General features: G+C 41.2%; 1 protein-coding gene across 1 annotated transcript in view; it reads left to right on the top strand.

Annotated features, from left to right (window-relative positions):
• The window catches only part of LOC116984979 (mucin-2-like), a 221,466-nt gene that overhangs the window by 110,826 nt on the left and 89,846 nt on the right, over positions 1-20,794 (top strand). The window contains exons 47-60 of the mRNA XM_033039340.1: positions 347-394; positions 2,272-2,325; positions 2,498-2,545; positions 4,423-4,476; positions 4,697-4,744; positions 6,537-6,587; positions 6,816-6,863; positions 9,194-9,241; positions 9,647-9,700; positions 10,243-10,290; positions 17,298-17,348; positions 17,568-17,615; positions 19,363-19,416; positions 19,644-19,691. Of these exons, the coding sequence (XP_032895231.1) occupies positions 347-394; positions 2,272-2,325; positions 2,498-2,545; positions 4,423-4,476; positions 4,697-4,744; positions 6,537-6,587; positions 6,816-6,863; positions 9,194-9,241; positions 9,647-9,700; positions 10,243-10,290; positions 17,298-17,348; positions 17,568-17,615; positions 19,363-19,416; positions 19,644-19,691 (702 nt within the window). The remainder of the gene's footprint in view (positions 1-346; positions 395-2,271; positions 2,326-2,497; positions 2,546-4,422; positions 4,477-4,696; positions 4,745-6,536; positions 6,588-6,815; positions 6,864-9,193; positions 9,242-9,646; positions 9,701-10,242; positions 10,291-17,297; positions 17,349-17,567; positions 17,616-19,362; positions 19,417-19,643; positions 19,692-20,794) is intronic.

Raw genomic sequence — 20,794 nt, forward strand, 5'->3', positions numbered from 1 at the left:
AAAACACATCCGCGATCACGTGATGGAGCCAGCTAATAGTGAGGGATTGCTTTGCCTCAAGCCACCACTGTGTTCCGCTACAGTATACAGCATTTTTTAATACTTTCCCTTGTTATCCAGCAGAGCCAACTACCAGCAAAGTAACAACAACTCCCTCTACCAGTTCCACAATTGGTGAGTTTTTATTTCAGTAGAATCAACAAGTAATTACAAAAGCAAATGATGAGAGTATTTGACTCAAATACATTAACATAAACTTGCATTTCAAGGTGCATCTGAAAAGTAGACAAAAAAAAATCAATGACCATATTGTCCAATGTTGAAATTCTTACTTTTGTTTTCCCAGTTACAACTACATCAACAGAACATCCCCCTCCTCCCAGTTCCACACCTGGCAAGTGAAGTATTTGTTCAAATGACATCAGAAATGCATGTTCTACAAGAAATGCAAGCACATATCAATCCTTATTTAGTATTTTCAATGTTGCACCTTTTGCGAAAGTAGTACTCTTATAGGCCATTCTCACGTTGCGAGTTGAGACAAGAGGTACCCCGAGTGAAAGACTCGTGGTTGTGTACGAGATTGCAAGTGTATGATCAAGAGTTTAACCGAGTTTTACGGGTATGACAAGTTTGCCGTTTACTTGTCATTTCTGCGATGTTCCAAGTTCGTCTCCCTAGTTATCTTGAGCCAATCCTGATTGAAGGTTTGTTTTAATAAGCAACAGTGTTATGTTTTAATAAGCAGCAGTGTTAAAGAAGACCTCTCCATCATGTGGATTTGTTTTAAAGATATAATTCAGAGTGGCCGCATCTATTGATGTGACCTACAAAGGGAAAATGCGCACCATCCAGTGCCAGAGCAGTTATACTTATGATTTGTTTGAAACACACAGGTTTGATATGTTTTAATTGAATTTACTGCCATGTCTACACACTGCGGGGAGACGGGAGATTAAATCTTTGAATGTGGACGGATGTGCACATCAGATTGTTGTGAGACGGAGCTCAGGATTCGCCTCCTGAGTTGCTTCGGTGCCCAGGCGTGAGTTGAGATGGAGAGGTTGGGGGGGGAGGGGAGCACATGTCAATCCTTATTTAGAATATTCAACGTTGGAATTTTTGCGAAAGTAGTACTCTGAGGCTGATATATTATGAATCGACAAATAGAGCAGGAGAGCACAGGACCAGATGCTTCAGTCCACCATATCTGTTCCGAACATGAAGCACTTTCCATTTAAAAAAAAGTTACAAATCTTAATAAGGTAATCTTCATTACATTCTCCCCACTCATATTAGAGCTATTCCCTCTAGCCTTAAACATTTCTACCCTGGGAATAACACTCTACCCTATTTATGCCTCATGTATTTCCATACCCAACTATCAGGTGTCCACTCAACTTCTGAAATTCTCGAGAAAACAATCCAATTTTGTCCGACTTCTTCTAATACCTAATATTCTCAATTAAGCAGCATTCTGTCAACCTGTTCCTTACACTCTCCAATGCCTTCAAATCTTTTTGCATGTGGAGACCAAAACTGAACGCAATACTTCATATGCGGCCTAACCAAAGTTCTATAAAGTTGTAACCGCAAATCCTGACTCTTCCGGAACTCTGCCTATATTGGTGAGATCAGCAAACTTACTAATCAATCCATCTACATTAACTTCCCAGGCTTTTTGAATTGTATCGCAAACTGCAAAACTTCCAGCATCAATCCTTGCTCGTTTCAATGTTGCACTCTGCATTTACAAAACAGATGAAATCTATGCACAGATTACAACACCATGTTCACTGTACTCTATGCATCGCTTCAGTGATCTATTATTATGTCAGAATACTTTCATAAGAAGAGGTGCAACTGATGGTTTGCTCCATGTTATAACCTTGCTATGTTGTATTTGTGAACTGCACTTTAATCATTACTTTTGGTATCCTCTCCACCATGTCTTGTTCAAGTGACTCTTTCTGATTAGTGGCAAATGGAGATAGTATTTTGGCGAGACGAGCAGGTTGAGTAAAACAAATCTTTATTTGTAAACGACAAACAAAAAGATGTATAGGAAAACTGCGTGCTGGGTCAGCCAAATATATTAAAGCTCCTGTTACCTGGATGGAGCTCGATCAACTGAGGAAACAAAAGCCTGCGAAAACACATCCGCGATCACGTGATGGAGCCAGCTAATAGCGAGGGATTGCTTTGCCTCAAGCCACCACTGTGTTCCGCTACATTATACAGCATTTTTCAATACTTTCCCTTGTTATCCAGCAGAGCCAACTACAACCAAAGTAACAACAACTCCCTCCACCAGTTCCACAATTGGTGAGTTTTTATTTCAGTAGAATCAACAAGTAATTACAAAAGCAAATGATGAGAGTATTTGACTCAAATACATTAACATAAACTTGCATTTCAAGGTGCATCTGAAAAGTAGACAAAAAAAAATCAATGACCATATTGTCCAATGTTGAAATTCTTACTTTTGTTTTCCCAGTTACAACTACATCAACAGAACATCCCCCTCCTCCCAGTTCCACACCTGGTAAGTGAAGTATTTGTTCAAATGACATCAGAAATGCATGTTCTACTAGAAATGCAAGCACATATCAATCCATGTTTAGTATTTTCAATGTTGCACCTTTTGCGAAAGTAGTACTCTTATAGGCCATTCTCACGTTGCGAGTTGAGACAAGAGGTACCCCGAGTGAAAGACTCGTGGTTGTGTACGAGATTGCAAGTGTATGATCAAGAGTTTAACCGAGTTTTACGGGTATGACAAGTTTGCCGTTTACTTGTCATTTCTGCGATGTTCCAAGTTCGTCTCCCTAGTTACTCTTGAGCCAATCCTGATTGAAGGTTTGTTTTAATAAGCAAAAGTGTTATGTTTTAATAAGCAGCAGTGTTAAAGAAGACCTCTCCATCATGTGGATTTGTTTTAAAGATATAATTCAGAGTGGCCGCATCTATTGATGTGACCTACAAAGGGAAAATGCGCACCATCCAGTGCCAGAGCAGTTATACTTATGATTTGTTTGAAACACACAGGTTTGATATGTTTTAATTGAATTTACTGCCATGTCTACACACTGCGGGGAGACGGGAGATTAAATCTTTGAATGTGGACGGATGTGCACATCAGATTGTTGTGAGACGGAGCTCAGGATTCGCCTCCTGAGTTGCTTCGGTGCCCAGGCGTGAGTTGAGATGGAGAGGTTGGGGGGGGAGGGGAGCACATGTCAATCCTTATTTAGAATATTCAACGTTGGAATTTTTGCGAAAGTAGTACTCTGAGGCTGATATATTATGAATCGACAAATAGAGCAGGAGAGCACAGGACCAGATGCTTCAGTCCACCATATCTGTTCCGAACATGAAGCACTTTCCATTTAAAAAAAAGTTACAAATCTTAATAAGGTAATCTTCATTACATTCTCCCCACTCATATTAGAGCTATTCCCTCTAGCCTTAAACATTTCTACCCTGGGAATAACACTCTACCCTATTTATGCCTCATGTATTTTCATACCCAACTATCAGGTGTCCACTCAACTTCTGAAATTCTCGAGAAAACAATCCAATTTTGTCCGACTTCTTCTAATACCTAATATTCTCATTTAAGCAGCATTCTGTCAACCTGTTCCTTACACTCTCCAATGCCTTCAAATCTTTTTGCATGTGGAGACCAAAACTGAACGCAATACTTCATATGCGGCCTAACCAAAGTTCTATAAAGTTGTAACCGCAAATCCTGACTCTTCCGGAACTCTGCCTATATTGGTGAGATCAGCAAACTTACTAATCAATCCATCTACATTAACTTCCCAGGCTTTTTGAATTGTATCGCAAACTGCAAAACTTCCAGCATCAATCCTTGCTCGTTTCAATGTTGCACTCTGCATTTAAAAAACAGATGAAATCTATGCACAGATTACAACACCATGTTCACTGTACTCTATGCATCTCTTCAGTGATCTATTATTATGTCAGAATACTTTCATAAGAAGAGGTGCAACTGAAGGTTTGCTCCATGTTATAACCTTGCTATGTTGTATTTGTGAACTGCACTTTAATCATTACTTTTGGTATCCTCTCCACCATGTCTTGTTCAAGTGACTCTTTCTGATTAGTGGCAAATGGAGATAGTATTTTGGCGAGACGAGCAGGTTGAGTAAAACAAATCTTTATTTGTAAACGACAAACAAAAAGATGTATAGGAAAACTGCGTGCTGGGTCAGCCAAATATATTAAAGCTCCTGTTACCTGGATGGAGCTCGATCAACTGAGAACCAAAAGCCTGCGAAAACACATCCGCGATCACGTGATGGAGCCAGCTAATAGCGAGGGATTGCTTTGCCTCAAGCCACCACTGTGTTCCGCTACAGTATACAGCATTTTTGAATACTTTCCCTTGTTATCCAGCAGAGCCAACTACAACCAAAGTAACAACAACTCCCTCTACCAGTTCCACAATTGGTGAGTTTTTATTTCAGTAGAATCAACAAGTAATTACAAAAGCAAATGATGAGAGTATTTGACTCAAATACATTAACATAAACTTGCATTTCAAGTTGCATCTGAAAAGTAGACAAAAAAAAATCAATGACCATATTGTCCAGTAAGGTCAATAAAGTTTTGAAAAATATCACATGAGCTTCTTTTACCAATGTTGAAATTCTTACTTTTGTTTACCCAGTTACAACTACATCAACAGAACATCCCCCTCCTCCCAGTTCCACACCTGGTAAGTGAAGTATTTGTTCAAATGACATCAGAAATGCATGTTCAACTAGGAATGCAAGCACATATCAATCCTTATTTAGTATTTTCAATGTTGCACCTTTTGCGAAAGTAGTACTCTTATAGGCCATTCTCACGTTGCGAGTTGAGACAAGAGGTACCCCGAGTGAAAGACTCGTGGTTGTGTACGAGATTGCAAGTGTATGATCAAGAGTTTAACCGAGTTTTACGGGTATGACAAGTTTGCCGTTTACTTGTCATTTCTGCGATGTTCCAAGTTCGTCTCCCGAGTTACTCTTGAGCCAATCCTGATTGAAGGTTTGTTTTAATAAGCAACAGTGTTATGTTTTAATAAGCAACAGTGTTAAAGAAGACCTCTCCATCATGTGGCTTTGTTTTAAAGATATAATTCAGAGTGGCCGCATCTATTGATGTGACCTACAAAGGGAAAATGCGCACCATCCAGTGCCAGAGCAGTTATACTTATGATTTGTTTGAAACACACAGGTTTGATATGTTTTAATTGAATTTACTGCCATGTCTACACACTGCGGGGAGACGGGAGATTAAATCTTTGAATGTGTACGGATGTGCACATCAGATTGTTGTGAGACGGAGCTCAGGGTTCGCCTCCTGAGTTGCTTCGGTGCCCAAGCGTGAGTTGAGATGGAGAGGTTGGTGGGGGGGAGGGGGGGGGGGGGAGTACATGTCAATCCTTATTTAGAATATTCAACGTTGGAATTTTTGCGAAAGTAGTACTCTGAGGCTGATATATTATGAATCGACAAATAGAGCAGTAGAGCAAAGGACCAGACGCTTCAGTCCACCGTATCTGTTCCGAACATGAAGCACTTTCCATTTAAAAAATAGTTACAAATCTTAATCAGGTAATCTCCATCACATTTTCCCCACTCATATTAGAGCTATTCCCTCTAGCCTTTGACATTTCTACCCTGGGAATAACACTCTACCCTATTTATGCCTCATGTATTTCCATACCCAACTATCAGGTGTCCCCTCAACTTCTGAAATTCTCGAGAAAACAATCCAATTTTGTCCGACTTCTTCTAATACCTAATATCCTCAATTAAGCAGCATTCTGTCAACCTGTTCCTTACACTCTCCAATGCCTTCAAATCTTTTTGCATGTGGAGACCAAAACTGTACGCAATACTTCATATGCGGCCTAACCAAAGTTCTATAAAGTTGTAACCGCAAATCCTGACTCTTCCGGAACTGTGCCAATATTGGTGAGATCAGCAAACTTACTAATCAATCCATCTACATTAACTTCCCAGGCTTTTTGAATTGTATCGCAAACTGCAAAACTTCCAGCATCAATCCTTGCTCGTTTCAATGTTGCACTTTCATAAGAAGAGGTGCAACTGATGGTTAACTCCATGTTATAACCTTGCTGTGTTGTATTTGTGAACTGCACTTTAATCATTACTTTTGGTATCCTCTCCACCATTTCTTGTTCAAGTGACTCTTTCTGATTAGTGGCAAATGGAAATAGTATTTTGGCGAGACGAGCAGGTTGAGTAAAACAAATCTTTATTTGTAAACGACAAACAAAAAGAAATATAGGTAAACTGCGTGCTGGGTCAGCCAAATATATTAAAGCTCCTGTTACCTGGATGGAGCTCGATCAACTGAGGAACCAAAAGCCTGCGAAAACACATCCGTGATCACGTGATGGAGTCAGCTAATAGCGAGGGATCGCTTTGCCTCAAGCCACCACTAGGTTCCGCTACAGTATACAGCATTTTTTAATTCTTTTCCTTGTTATCCAGCAGAGCCAACTACAACCAAAGTAACAACAACTCCCTCTACCAGTTCCACAATTGGTGAGTTTTTATTTCAGTAGAATCAACAAGTAATTACAAAAGCAAATGATGAGAGTATTTGACTCAAATATATTAACATAAACTTGCATTTCAAGTTGCATCTGAAAAGTAGACAAAAAAAATCAATGACCATATTGTCTAGTAAGGTTAATAAAGTTTTGAAAAATATCACATGAGTAAAGAGAGTTTATTTTACCAATGTTGAAATTCTTACTTTTGTTTTCCCAGTTACAACTACATCAACAGAACATCCCCCTCCTCCCAGGTCCACACCTGGTAAGTGAAGTATTTGTTCAAATGACATCAGAAATGCATGTTCTACTGGAAATGCAAGCACATATCAATCCTTGTTTAGTATTTTCAATGTTGCACCTTCTGCGAAAGTAGTACTCTTAGGCTGACATATTATCAATCGACAAATACAACAGTACAGCACATGACCACAGTCCACAGTATCTCCAGTCCACAGTATCTGTGCCGAACATTTTATATAAAATGTTAAAAATCTTAATACGGTAATCTCAATTCCATTTTCCCCCACTCACCTTAAAGCTGTGCCCTCTAGGCTTTGACATTTCTATCCTGGAAATAACACTCTACCCTATTTATGCATCTCATATTTCCAGACGCAACCATCAGGTGCTCCCTCATCTTCTGAACTTCTTGAGAAAACCATCCAATATTACCAAGCGAACAACAAATATCTTACATTAGGCAGCATTCTGGTAAACCTGTCCATTACACTCTCCAAAGCCTTCAAATGCTTCCTGTGTGCGGAGACAAAAACTGCACGCAATACGTCAAATGTGGCCTAACCAAAGAACAACAACACTGTAACATGACTTCCAAACTCTTCCAGAACTACAAAGAAAAACAAGAACAGCTTCAATTCTTGATTTAAAAAAATATATGCAACAATGACCCCAATCATCCCATTCCAACCACTCATTACTCTTGACTCAACCAAAATTATTTATGAAATATTGGTCTAAAATTTGGTGCAAAAATGCTCCAAAATAAGGCTCAGAATGCACCAGCGAGCATCTAAAACCCCAGAGCTTCCAGGGCCCTTAAGCGGGCGCTACGTGCACTTATTTCACGTAATTATTTTGTAATTCTGCCATGCCATCCCCCTTTTTGAAAAGCTTCGTAAGGGCCTGGTGTATGTTATTTTTGACACTGTCATAGGCCTTTCTTACATATGCTGTCACAGCGCACTGTAGCCTCTAAATAACAATTCAGTAATTTTCCTTGCCTTTCATTTCACAATAATATTGTTTTAAGCTGATAACTCGACACTAGCACTAGCAATAAATAAAAAGCGCAGCTTTCCAGCCCTTATCTCATTGGCCATGCTCAGCAGCACATCGGTGTCAATCTGGTGGACTCTTCCATCTTATCAACCTATGAAAACAAGAATACCAAATATTAACTTCACCACCTATGTCACCACTTTCAGGAGCGTTGATTGTGAAACACAACAGATTTTTTATTCCATAGAATGCTTGACAAAATCATTTATGGATGATGATTAATTGTGTTTGTTTGTATTCTTTCCCTTTGTTCTTTGTCTAATAAATTGAAAAAGTGCTTCTGAAACAAACATTTGCTGCTGCGTTTCTAACTGTACATGTGTTCATTTATATTTTTTCTTTTGATGCATTAATTACCAAATAGTTGAATCTCATTACACCTGAACGTCATTTATAAATAACCGTTTACGGTTTCAGTCATCACTGCTGGGTATCAATCAACTACAATTTTTCCATTTTCCACCACCACCCCTGGCAATGTGTTCCAGACTCCCACCACCGTCTGTGCAAAAGAAAAACTTGCCCCACCCATCTCAATTATTTTTCCCCCACTTCCCCCCACACCTTATAGCTATGCTTTCTTGTGTTGGTCATTTCCACACTGTAGATTGGTTGATGCATGCATGATGCATATATAGGTTACCATCACTAACCCTGCCTTGCTGTATCATTTATATTAACACCTACTTCCTATGCTACGCAGTTCGGTAGCAGACAGGGTGCAGTGACTACTATCATGCTGTTAAGTCTGTATGTGGATTAAAGATTATCTTAAATTACGTGTTGTGTAGATGTCATATTTACACACACTGGGAAAAAAAGTTCTGAATTTGTATTCTATCTACGCCTCTCATAATTTTATAAACAGTACTTCTATCAAGTCTCTCCTCACCGGCTGAAGTTCCAGAGAACCTTTGGATGATGTTACTAAGAAATGCATGGTTGTGTGAATCTGATTTCAAAATGCTCATCAACTTATCTACAAAATATTACCAGCATTTGATTGTAATTTAATACTTGGATCTTGCATGGATGGCAATACACAACTGACATTTTCTATTTGAATCTTTGACAGATTTCACCTAAAAATTGCCACTTTGTATATTGTGCTGGTTAATATTCTTCCATTTTCACTTTTCTGATCAAAGGAAATGGATTTAGCATTAGTAACCAATAATTTCCTATTTACGCATAGGTATAAAATAACTAATCAATGCATCCCCATCAACACTACTGGATCACTGTTGATTACAAATTCTTCAGTTTTGAATGTTTTTCTCTTTCTTACAACAGTGACAGAAAGTACAACAACAACTACACCCATTTCCACTTCATCAACTGGTAAGTGATGGATTCATTCAGCAGAAATGGAAAACGTTTGTGTGGTTAAAAATAAAAACAAATATAAATTTCAGAGATGAGTCAACAATTTTTATGGCCAAGAGACTCGGGTTGAAATTTTACCTGAGTGGTGTGTAGTAATTTACACTGTAGCTTACTGATTTTGATTATTCTTTGAAAAGGCAAAGTTCTCCCATTAGATGCACGAGTGGCTCCCACCCCACCAAATGCAGTTTCTTAAGAGCAGTGAAACAAATTAGCTTGAATTTATAGCTCCAGCTATTGTAACTGTAATAAAAAAATTTTCACATCTGTGAAACAACTAAGGACTTCAACATGTTCTGAGATGTGGGATGTTAAGGAGGTGTGCAACAGTTTTCAATGTTTTTCTTTGTTCCCCAGCAGTGACAACTACAACAAGTGGAACAACAACTGCATCCACGACAAAGTCGACAACAGGTAGGAGGTGACAGATCAATCGAATTATCAACTGATCACACATTAGACCGTTTGGCATTTGAAACCATGGCACTGTTGTATAACAACACAGCAGCTAATCCCTCTCTTCTGCCCATTCCATACGGCACTGCCATTTTCATTATTTTAAAGATTTGGAAAAAGTAAGAACTCACTGCTGGTTATTATCATTTTTTGTTCTCTTCACATTCAGTACATCTACATAAGTAATACAAAAGCAGATCATTTCCAGACATGACTATTGAAATGTAGGGAGTGTCGCTTTGGATCAGAGTTTGCCTGTTAAGATTGAGATAAGGAGTTTCATCTCTTAAGGGGTTATGAATCATCCATGTACTCCACATCACAAAGCTGTGGCAGTTGCATCTTTCTTCTTCTTTTCCCAGTTACAACTGCAAACTTACTAATCAACCCATCTACATTGAATAATATAGAAATGGACAAGATATTTCCCTATATCACATAATTTGAAGCAAGTGAGCATTGATTTGGATCAGAGTTTGCCTGTTACAGGTCGAGATAAGAAGAAGTTGCATCAACAACACATCACCCCCCTCCCAGTACCACATCTGGTAATTGAAGTATTTGTTCAAAAGTATTTGTTCAAATGCAGGTTTCACTAGAAATGCAAGTACATGTCAATCCTTATTTAGAATATTCAACATTGGAATTTTTGCGAAGGTAGTACTCTGAGGCTGATATATTATGAATCGACAAATAGAACAGTAGAGCACAGGACCAGACGCTTCAGTCCACCGTATCTGTGCCGAACATGAAGCACTTTTCATTTTAAAAAAAGTTAAAAATCTTAATAAGGTAATCTCCATTACATTCTCCCCACTCATATTAGAGCTATTCCCTCTAGCCTTTGACATTTCTACCCTGGGAATAACACTCTACCCTATTTATGTCTCATGTATTTCCATACCCAACTATCAGGTGTCCCCTCAACTTCTGAAATTTTCAAGAAAACAATCCAATTTTGTCCGACTTCTTCTAATACCTAATATCCTCAATTTTACTTCGGAGTCACGTGAGTGACTACGTGAAGAACCCCGCTAGGACGCATGCGTGTCATATCGCTACACGCATTGCAACGAGTCACAGCAGGGGGAAGGACGTTCCCCTTTAGCGGCAGAATTTAAAAGCCGGGAACTGCAGGTAAGGAGACTCTGCGTTTTTCCCACTTACCTTGCAGGTGGAAAGATGGACAGATCCACGAGAAAAAAGGCTGCGAAAAAGCTGGCGGGGGAGAACCGCGGAGTTGCGGACAGCCGGCAGCAACAGCAGCAGCCGACGGCACACCAATTTCCAGAAATGGGAACAGCTGTGCCCGACTTCGCTCCCGCACCGGCGAAATCTACTCCTCGGCCGGGCGGGAAAGCGAAGCAAAAAACGGACCGAATGCCAGACTCCGATGAGTCTGACTTTGAGCAGCCACGAGCGGCCAGTGCCCGGGAGCATTGGAGCCGGTTGGAGCGTCTGCAGAATGACGAGCAGCCGCGAGCGGCCAGTGCCCGTGAGCACCGGGGCCGGTTGGAGCGGCTGCAGGATGGGGAGCAGCCGCGAACGGCCAGTGCCCGTGAGCATTGGAGCCGGTTGGAGCGGCTGCAGGATCAGGAACAGCCGCAAGTGGCCTATGCCCGAGAGCATAAGAGCCAGTTGGAGCGGCTGCTGGAGGAAATACTCCTAAGTTGCAGGCTCCGGGAGATGGAGGCTAGCCACAGTGGGCAATTAGTAAGCCCCACAGCAGTACCCCTTGTGGGGCTGCACAGTGTCTCTCCCTTATCAGAGGAGAGCACGGAGGGTCAATTCGGGGCTGACCCTGAAGAGGGCAGTGAACAACATACCCCCAGTATGCCTGGGGTGACAGAAAACATGCTGAACATGGTGTCCCAGTTTATCCAACCAGACCAAACTGGCCAAGACCTGGAGCCGAAAATAGCGGCAAGCATTGACTATATGTCATTTAACCAACTGCAGGCACTGGCACTATCAGACACCATGGCACAATATTTACCTCCAGGGAACTGCAAGTCGCTAAATGTTCCCAGTGTAAACCAGTGCATCTGGAAACATGTGGGGACATCAATTAGAACCAGGCACTTGAAAATTCAGAAAGTCCTAAAAGTCCTAACGGCAGGAATTACAGCTTTTGCCCGCACATTGAAGGAGCAAAACATGACCCAAGACCACCAAGATGCACTGGCTTTACTCTGCAACTCACAATATGAGTTGAACAACATCAGAAAAAGTGCTATCCAACCAGCTTCAGACTCCAAATTTGCCGGCCTCTGTAAACCTGGAACCTCCAAACCGCCAATACTACTATTTGGAGGGGATTTACCAAAACAAGTCAAAGAACTTGATGAAGAGGCAAAAACACTGGGGCTCATAAAAGCAGCAACCAAAAGCTACTACGGCCAAAAATATCACCCCTACGGACCCCCCAGTCGGCCAATACAAACCGGAGCAAACGCAAAAACCAGGAACACCCAACATCGGTCTTTTTTAGGCCATGGCCCAGACCGACCATCCTGGAAAATGCGCAAGCCTTCAACACAAACCCAACAACAGACCCAGACAGCGGCGCCTCAACGTCCACGGAGGATGCCGAAGACATAACACACCAATCACTGGTAACCATGGAGGTAGGTGGGTCTGGTTCCTTAAGAATTAAAGGGAGCATGAAAGTTGGTGGGAGCTTACGTTATTATTTGGATGCATGGAATAAGATAACTACCGACACTTACATTCTAAGCAGTATCCAGGGTTATACCATAGAATTTATACAAAAACATAACCCTCCAGTACAGCATGTACCGAACCGAATGTTCGTGCTCACAGGCATAGAAAAATCTAAAGCACATGCTGAACTACAACAGCTATATAAAAAAGGAGTAATTGAACACACCCAAAACGAATCACAGGAATTTGTGTCCAATAACTTTATAAAAAACAAGAAAGATGGTGGTTGCCGCATCATCATCGATTTAACTACTTTAAATACCTTTGTACAATATATTCATTTCAAGATGGAAACCTTTGTTACTGCTAAGCAATTGATTTCCGAAGGCTACTACATGGCAAGCATCGATTTAAAAGATGCTTACTATACAGTACCCATAAGAGGTGACCACAGATGTTATTTAAAATTCAACTGGATGGGTCAGCATTGACAATACAGGGCACTACCTAATGGTCTGACATCAGCCCACAGGTTATTCACAAAAATTTTGAAACCAGCTCTAGCGTTACTGCGAAAACAAAAACACATGGTAATGGCATATCTAGATGACATATTTATTGTTGGCAAAACTTTGGAATTGACTAAACAAGCAGTAACAGCTACAAAACAATTGTTTGAAGAACTGGGATTTATCATCCATCCAGTTAAGTCTAAATTAACGCCTTCAACAAAAATGGATTATCTGGGGTTCACCATTAACTCAGTTCTCATGTCAGTGACTTTGCCGAAAGGAAAGGTTACAGCCTTAAAAGAGGCTTGCAGCGAAATTATTGACATCACCAAACCATCCATTAGACTGGTAGCTAGAATAATTGGGAAAATAGTGGCTGCATTTCCAGCCACACAATTTGGACCTTTACACTATCGAAATTTACAGAGAGCAAAAATAAGAGCACTCAAAATTAATGGTGGCCATTTTGACAGACCAATGAAGCTACCAACAGAGGCCATAATGGAACTAAAATGGTGGGAACACAACATCAAGTATTGCTCCAATCCACTAATTATCAGCAACCCGTCTATGGTACTACAAACTGATGCCAGTGCACTTGGTTGGGGAGCTACCAATTCCATCTCCAGCTGTGGAGGGAGATGGAATGCACAGAAGGCATCATTATTAAAAACACTGGGCATAAACTACCTGGAAATGTTAAGTGCATTTCATGGCCTTAAGTCATATTGTTCTGGGTTAAATCACCAGCATGTTAGACTACAAATTGACAACACCACCGTGGTAGCATATATCAACCATATGGGTGGAAATAAATCGACATCATGTGACAATCTGGCCAACACAATTTGGCAATGGTGTATCCAGAGAAATATTTGGATATCAGCTACCTGCTTACCAGGTAAACTAAATTTAGTGGCAGACACCAGGTCACGCAAATTCAATGAAAACACTGAATGGATGTTGGATAAAAATGTATTTGCTGAAATTACAGCATGGTATGGAACACCAGATATCGATCGTTTTGCATCCAGGCTCAATCACCAGTTATCAAATTATGTTTCATGGGAACTAGACCCTGGGGCAGCAGCAACAGATGCATTTTCGCTGCATTGGGGGAAATTGTTTATTTATGCATTCCCTCCTTTCTGCCTCATCAGTCGGGTATTAAGGAAAATACAACAAGACTCTGCGTCTGGTATTTTGATAGTACCCGATTGGCCTACTCAACCATGGTTCCCGGTGATATTAGACATGGTATTAGAACCATGCATCACCATCCATCATAGACCAAGTTTACTGGTCCATCCGGTAACACAGGAAAGTCACCCCTGTCATAATCATACAAACCTATTAATTTGTAGAATTTGAAAGCGCCACTACAACACCTGGGACTGACGGACCGAACAATGGATATGATTGCATCGGCCCACAGACAGTCCACCAAAAACAGTACTTGGTGCACATCAAAAAATGGGGGAAGTACTGTCACGACAATAACCTCACCCACAGATCAAACAACATTCCGTCTGTTCTGGAATTTCTGGCAAGCCTCCACTATGCTGAGGGCCTCAGCTATAGTGCCATCAACTGCGCCAGAAGTGCTCTGTCAAACTACCTGTGGCAAGGAACAGAGCGGCATTCTGTAGGGACACACCCCCTGGTAACCAAACCCATGAGGGGCATTTTCAATACTAATCCCCCAAGAACCAGGTACACCCAAATTTGGGATGTGAGCATTGCATTGACCATGTTGAGAAACTGGTCTCCACCTACAGCTCTGTCCCTACAGACACTAATGATGAAAACGTTCATGCTGATGGCTTTGGTCACGGCACAAAGGGTCCAGTCACTACAAAAACTAAGGCTAGACAACTTGACTATTTCATCTGGGAATTTGACTTTTAATATCCGTGAATTAATTAAACAGAACAGACAGGGATCAGCAGGGTAAAAATTAGAGTTCAGGGCCTACCCGACGGATGATCGTCTCTGTATAGTAACTCACTTACTATTATATATGGAACATACAAGAATCATCAGAGGCAAAGAAATGGCACTGTTAATCAGCCACAAACAGCCACACAAAAAAGTCCAGACCATCTCAAGATGGCTAAAACAGGTCCTAATAAAGGCGGGAGTAGATACTAACATTTTTAAATCTCACTCCACCAGGGCTGCAGCTACATCAGCAGCAATACAGTTGGATTTGCCAATGGACCAAATCCTCACTACTGCAGGATGGTCAATGGAAAGAACGTTCCAACGAATTTATAATAAACCAGTCATTGAACCTGGAACATTTGCAGAAACACTTTTAAGTTCTGTAATATGATTTTACCCCATAAATAGGGGCTATGATTTGGTGTTAATAAAATTTTCGTTGTTTCAATATCATATTGATATCTAATGATGTTAACACTATTCTCCCCATAATCAAGGCAGATGTGATGCATGGACTCGTTTCCACGGCATGAAATCCCAGAGCTTTAAAATCTTCACGTAATCACTCACGTGACTCCGAAGTAAAATAGTAAGATTAAACGAGAACTTACCAGTTTGAAGTTTGATCTTTATTTTATGAGGAGTAACGTTGACCTGTAGGGGGTGCTGACCTGTGCGCGGCTGCCCAGCCAGCAGCTGTCCGTCTTTTCATCTTTTTTTTTTTTTTTAGTTAGTTAAAGTGTTTTTGTTTCTGGAGTTCTAGACTTTTTTATGTTGGGGGTGGGGGGGGGGGGGAAGGGGGAAACTACCTTTCAGGGTCCCTACCTGGTCGGAGAGGCAACTTTTCTCCGGGCTGCAGCTTCGACCCGTCCTCGCGGCCTACCAGCGGGCCTGGAGCGGCGTTTCCTGTCGGGGACCGCCCAGAACCACGGCTTCGGCAGCGGCACAGCGCTGGAGCGCTATCGTGGAGCGGGCGATGCCTTGCCCGGGTCGCCACGCTGGAGCTCCGGTGAGCTGAAGACCGCCGAGTAAAACATCGCGGAGCTGCGGGACTGAGGAGCGGCCAGCTGCGGGCAGCGGCGCTGAACTGTACACCGGGAGCCTGGGATCTCGCGACGAGATCGCCAGTAGTGGAGCTCCAACCGGCGCGGCCTTGTCGGCTTCGGAAACCGCGGCCTCCAGTACGGAGGCGGCCGTTCCAGGTGTCCCAAGCCGCTGTGAGGATTCTCCCGACGCCGGAGCACCATCACCCGGCGAGAACGGCCAGGAACATCGGGCCTCCGTAGAGGCAACTGTGGAGGCCTCAATAGGCCCGACTATGGGTGAACTGGGGTTGGGGACTGGACATTGTGCCTTCCCTCATAATGGGAACCATTGTGGGGGGATGTTCTTTATGTTTAAATCTCTTATTAATGTTATGTCTGTATTCTTTCTTTATGTGCTGCATTGGTAAAAAGCATTTCACTACACCTAGGTGTATGTGACCAATAAATAACCTTTGAACCTTTGAACCTTTGAGGGAATACGTGCCCTCCGCTCCCACCCTTGATCATATACTCAACTGGTATCTCTTCTCTAATCTTACTATGTTTAGTCATTACAGTTATCTGTGATTTCACACCGCTGCTTTGAAGAATGACACGCATGCGTCCTAGTGGGGTTCTTCACGTATTCCCTCAACGTTACTCCTCATAAAATAAAGATCAAACTTCAAACTGATAAGTTCTCGTTTAATCTTACTATTAAGCAGCATTCTGTCAACCTGTTCCTTACACTCTCCAATGCCTTCAAATCTTTTTGCATGTGGAGACCAAAACTGTACGCAATAATTCATATGCGGCCTAACCAAAGTTCTATAAAGTTGTAACCGCAAATCCTGACTCTTCCGGAACTCTGGCAATATTGGTGTGATCAGCAAACTTACTAATCAATCCATCTACATTAACTTCCCAGGCTTTTTGAATTGTATCGCAAACTGCAAAACTTCCAGCATCAATCCTTGCTCGTTTCAATGTTGCACTCTGCATTTACAAAACAGATGCAATCTATGCACAGATTACAACACCATGTTCACTGTACTCTATGCATCTCTTCAGTGATCTATTATTATGTCTTGTTCAAGTGACTCTTTCTGATTAGTGGCAAATGGAGATAGTATTTTGGCGAGACGAGCAGGTTGAGTAAAACAAATATTTATTTGTAAACGACAAACAAATAAAAATATAGGAAAACTGTGTGCTGGGTCAGCCAAATATGTTAAAGCTCCTGTTACCTGGATGGAGCTCGATCAACTGAGGAACCAAAAGCCTGCGAAAACACATCCGCGATCACGTGATGGAGCCAGCTAATAGCGAGGGATTACTTTGCCTCAAGCCACCACTGTGTTCCGCTACAGTATACAGCATTTTTTAATACTTTCCCTTGTTATCCAGCAGAGCCAACTACAACCAAAGTAACAACAACTCCCTCTACCAGTTCCACAATTGGTGAGTTTTTATTTCAGTAGAATCAACAAGTAATTACAAAAGCAAACGATGAGAGTATTTGACTCAAATACATTAACATAAACTTGCATTTCAAGTTGCATCTGAAAAGTAGACAAAAAAAATCAATGACCATATTGTCCAGTAAGGTCAATTAAGTTTTGAAAAATATCACATGAGCTTCTTTTACCAATGTTGAAATTCTTACTTTTGTTTTCCCAGTTACAACTACATCAACAGAACATCCCCCTCCTCCCAGTTCCACACCTGGTAAGTGACGTTGAGACAAGAGGTACCCCGAGTGAAAGACTCGTGGTTGTGTACGAGATTGCAAGTGTATGATCAAGAGTTTTACCGAGTTCCCACGGGTATGACAAGTTTGCCGTTTACTTGTCATTTCTGCGATGTTCCAAGTTCGTCTCCCGAGTTACTCTTGAGCCAATCCTGATTGAAGTTTTGTTTTAATAAGCAACAGTGTTATGTTTTAATAAGCAACAGTGTTAAAGAAGACCTCTCCATCATGTGGCTTTGTTTTAAAAATATAATTCAGCACGGCCGCATCTATTGATGTGACCTACAAAGGGAAAATGCGCACCATCCAGTGCCAGAGCAGTTATACTTATGATTTGTTTGAAACACACAGGTTTGATATGTTTTAATTGAATTTACTGCCATGTCTACACATTGCGGGGAGATGGGAGATTAAATCTTTGAATGTGGACGGATGTGCACATCAGATTGTTGTGAGACGGAGCTCAGGGTTCACCTCCTGAGTTGCTTCGGTGCCCAGGCGTGAGTTGAGATGGAGAGGTTGGGGGGGGGAGGGGAGCACATGTCAATCCTTATTTAGAATATTCAACGTTGTAATTTTTGCGAAAGTAGTACTCTGAGGCTGATATATTATGAATCGACAAATAGAGCAGTAGAGCACAGGACCAGACGCATCAGTCCACCGTATCTGTTCCGAACATGAAGCACTTTCCATTTAAAAAAAAGTTACAAATCTTAATAAGGTAATCTTCATTACATTCTCCCCACTCATATTAGAGCTATTCCCTCTAGCCTTTAACATTTCTACCCTGGGAATAACACTCTACCCTATTTATGCCTCATGTATTTCCATACCCAACTCTCAGGTGTCCACTCAATATCTGAAATTCTCGAGAAAACTATCCAATTTTGTCCGACTTCTGATACCTAATATTCTCAATTAAGCAGCATTCTGTCAACCTCTTCCTTACACTCTCCAATGCCTTCAAATCTTTTTGCATGTGGAGACCAAAACTGAACGCAATACTTCATATGCGGCCTAAAAAAAGTTCTATAAAGTTGTAACCGCAAATCCTGACTCTTCCGGAACTCTGCCTATATTGGTGAGATCAGCAAACTTACTAATCAATCCATCTACATTAACTTCCCAGGCTTTTTGAATTGTATCGCAAACTGCAAAACTTCCAGCATCAATCCTTGCTCGTTTCAATGTTGCACTCTGCATTTACAAAACAGATGAAATCTATGCACAGATTACAACACCATGTTCACTGTACTCTATGCATCTCTTCAGTGATCTATTATTATGTCAGAATACTTTCATAAGAAGAGGTGCAACTGATGGTTTGCTCCATGTTATAACCTTGCTATGTTGTATTTGTGAACTGCACTTTAATCATTACTTTTGGTATCCTCTCCACCATGTCTTGTTCAAGTGACTCTTTCTGATTAGTGGCAAATGGAGATAGTATTTTGGCGAGACGAGCAGGTTGAGTAAAACAAATCTTTATTTGTAAACGACAAACAAAACGAATGTATAGGAAAACTGCGTGCTGGGTCAGCCAAATATATTAAAGCTCCTGTTACCTGGATGGAGCTCGATCAACTGAGGAACCAAAAGCCTGCGAAAACACATCCGCGATCACATGATGGAGCCAGCTAATAGCGAGGGATTGCTTTGCCTCAAGCCACCACTAGGTTCCGCTACATTATACAGCATTTTTCAATACTTTCCCTTGTTATCCAGCAGAGCCAACTACAACCAAAGTAACAACAACTCCCTCTACCAGTTCCACAATTGGTGAGTTTTTATTTCAGTAGAATCAACAAGTAATTACAAAAGCAAACGATGAGAGTATTTGACTCAAATACATTAACATAAACTTGCATTTCAAGTTGCATCTGAAAAGTAGACAAAAAAAATCAATGACCATATTGTCCAGTAAGGTCAATAAAGTTTTGAAAAATATCACATGAGTAAAGAGAGTTCTTTTACCAATGTTGAAATTCTTACTTTTGTTTTCCCAGTTACAACTACATCAACAGAACATCCCCCTCCTCCCAGTTCCACACCTGGTAAGTGAAGTATTTGTTCAAATGACATCAGAAATGCATGTTCTACTAGAAATGCAAGCACATATCAATCCTTATTTAGTATTTTCAATGTTGCACCTTTTGCGAAAGTAGTACTCTTATAGGCCATTCTCACGTTGCGAGTTGAGACAAGAGGTACCCCGAGTGAAAGACTCGTGGTTGTGTACGAGATTGCAAGTGTATGATCAAGAGTTTAACCGAGTTCCCACGGGTATGACAAGTTTGCCGTTTACATGTCATTTCTGCGATGTTCCAAGTTCGACTCCCGAGTTACTCTTGAGCCAATCCTGATTGAAGGTTTGTTTTAATAAGCAACAGTGTTATGTTTTAATAAGCAACAGTGTTAAAGAAGACCTCTCCATCATGTGGCTTTGTTTTAAAGATATAATTCAGAGTGGCCGCATCTATTGATGTGACCTACAAAGGGAAAATGCGCACCATCCAGTGCCAGAGCAGTTATACTTATGATTTGTTTGAAACACACAGGTTTGATATGTTTTAATTGAATTTACTGCCATGTCTACACACTGCGGGGAGACGGGAGATAAAATCTTTGAATGATGGACGGATGTGCACATCAGATTGTTGTGAGACGGAGCTCAGAGTTCACCTCCTGAGTTGCTTCGGTGCCCAGGCGTGAGTTGAGATGGAGAGGTTGGGGGGGGGGGGGGGGAGTACATGTCAATCCTTATTTAGAATATTCAACGTTGGAATTTTTGCGAAAGTAGTACTCTGAGGCTGATATATTATGAATCGACAAATAGAGCAGTAGAGCACAGGACCAGACGCTTCAGTCCACCGTATCTGTTCCGAACATGAAGCACTTTCCATTTAAAAAGAAGTTACAAATCTTAATCAGGTAATCTCCATCACATTTTCCCCACTCATATTAGAGCTATTCCCTCTAGCCTTTGACATTTCTACCCTGGGAATAACACTCTACCCTATTTATGTCTCATGTATTTCCATACCCAACTATCAGGTGTCCCCTCAACTTCTGAAATTCTCGAGAAAACAATCCAATTTTGTCCGACTTCTTCTAATACCTAATATCCTCAATTAAGCAGCATTCTGTCAATCTGTTA

The sequence above is a fragment of the Amblyraja radiata genome, chromosome 21 (genome assembly GCF_010909765.2).
Source record: "Amblyraja radiata isolate CabotCenter1 chromosome 21, sAmbRad1.1.pri, whole genome shotgun sequence".
NCBI lineage: Eukaryota > Metazoa > Chordata > Chondrichthyes > Rajiformes > Rajidae > Amblyraja > Amblyraja radiata.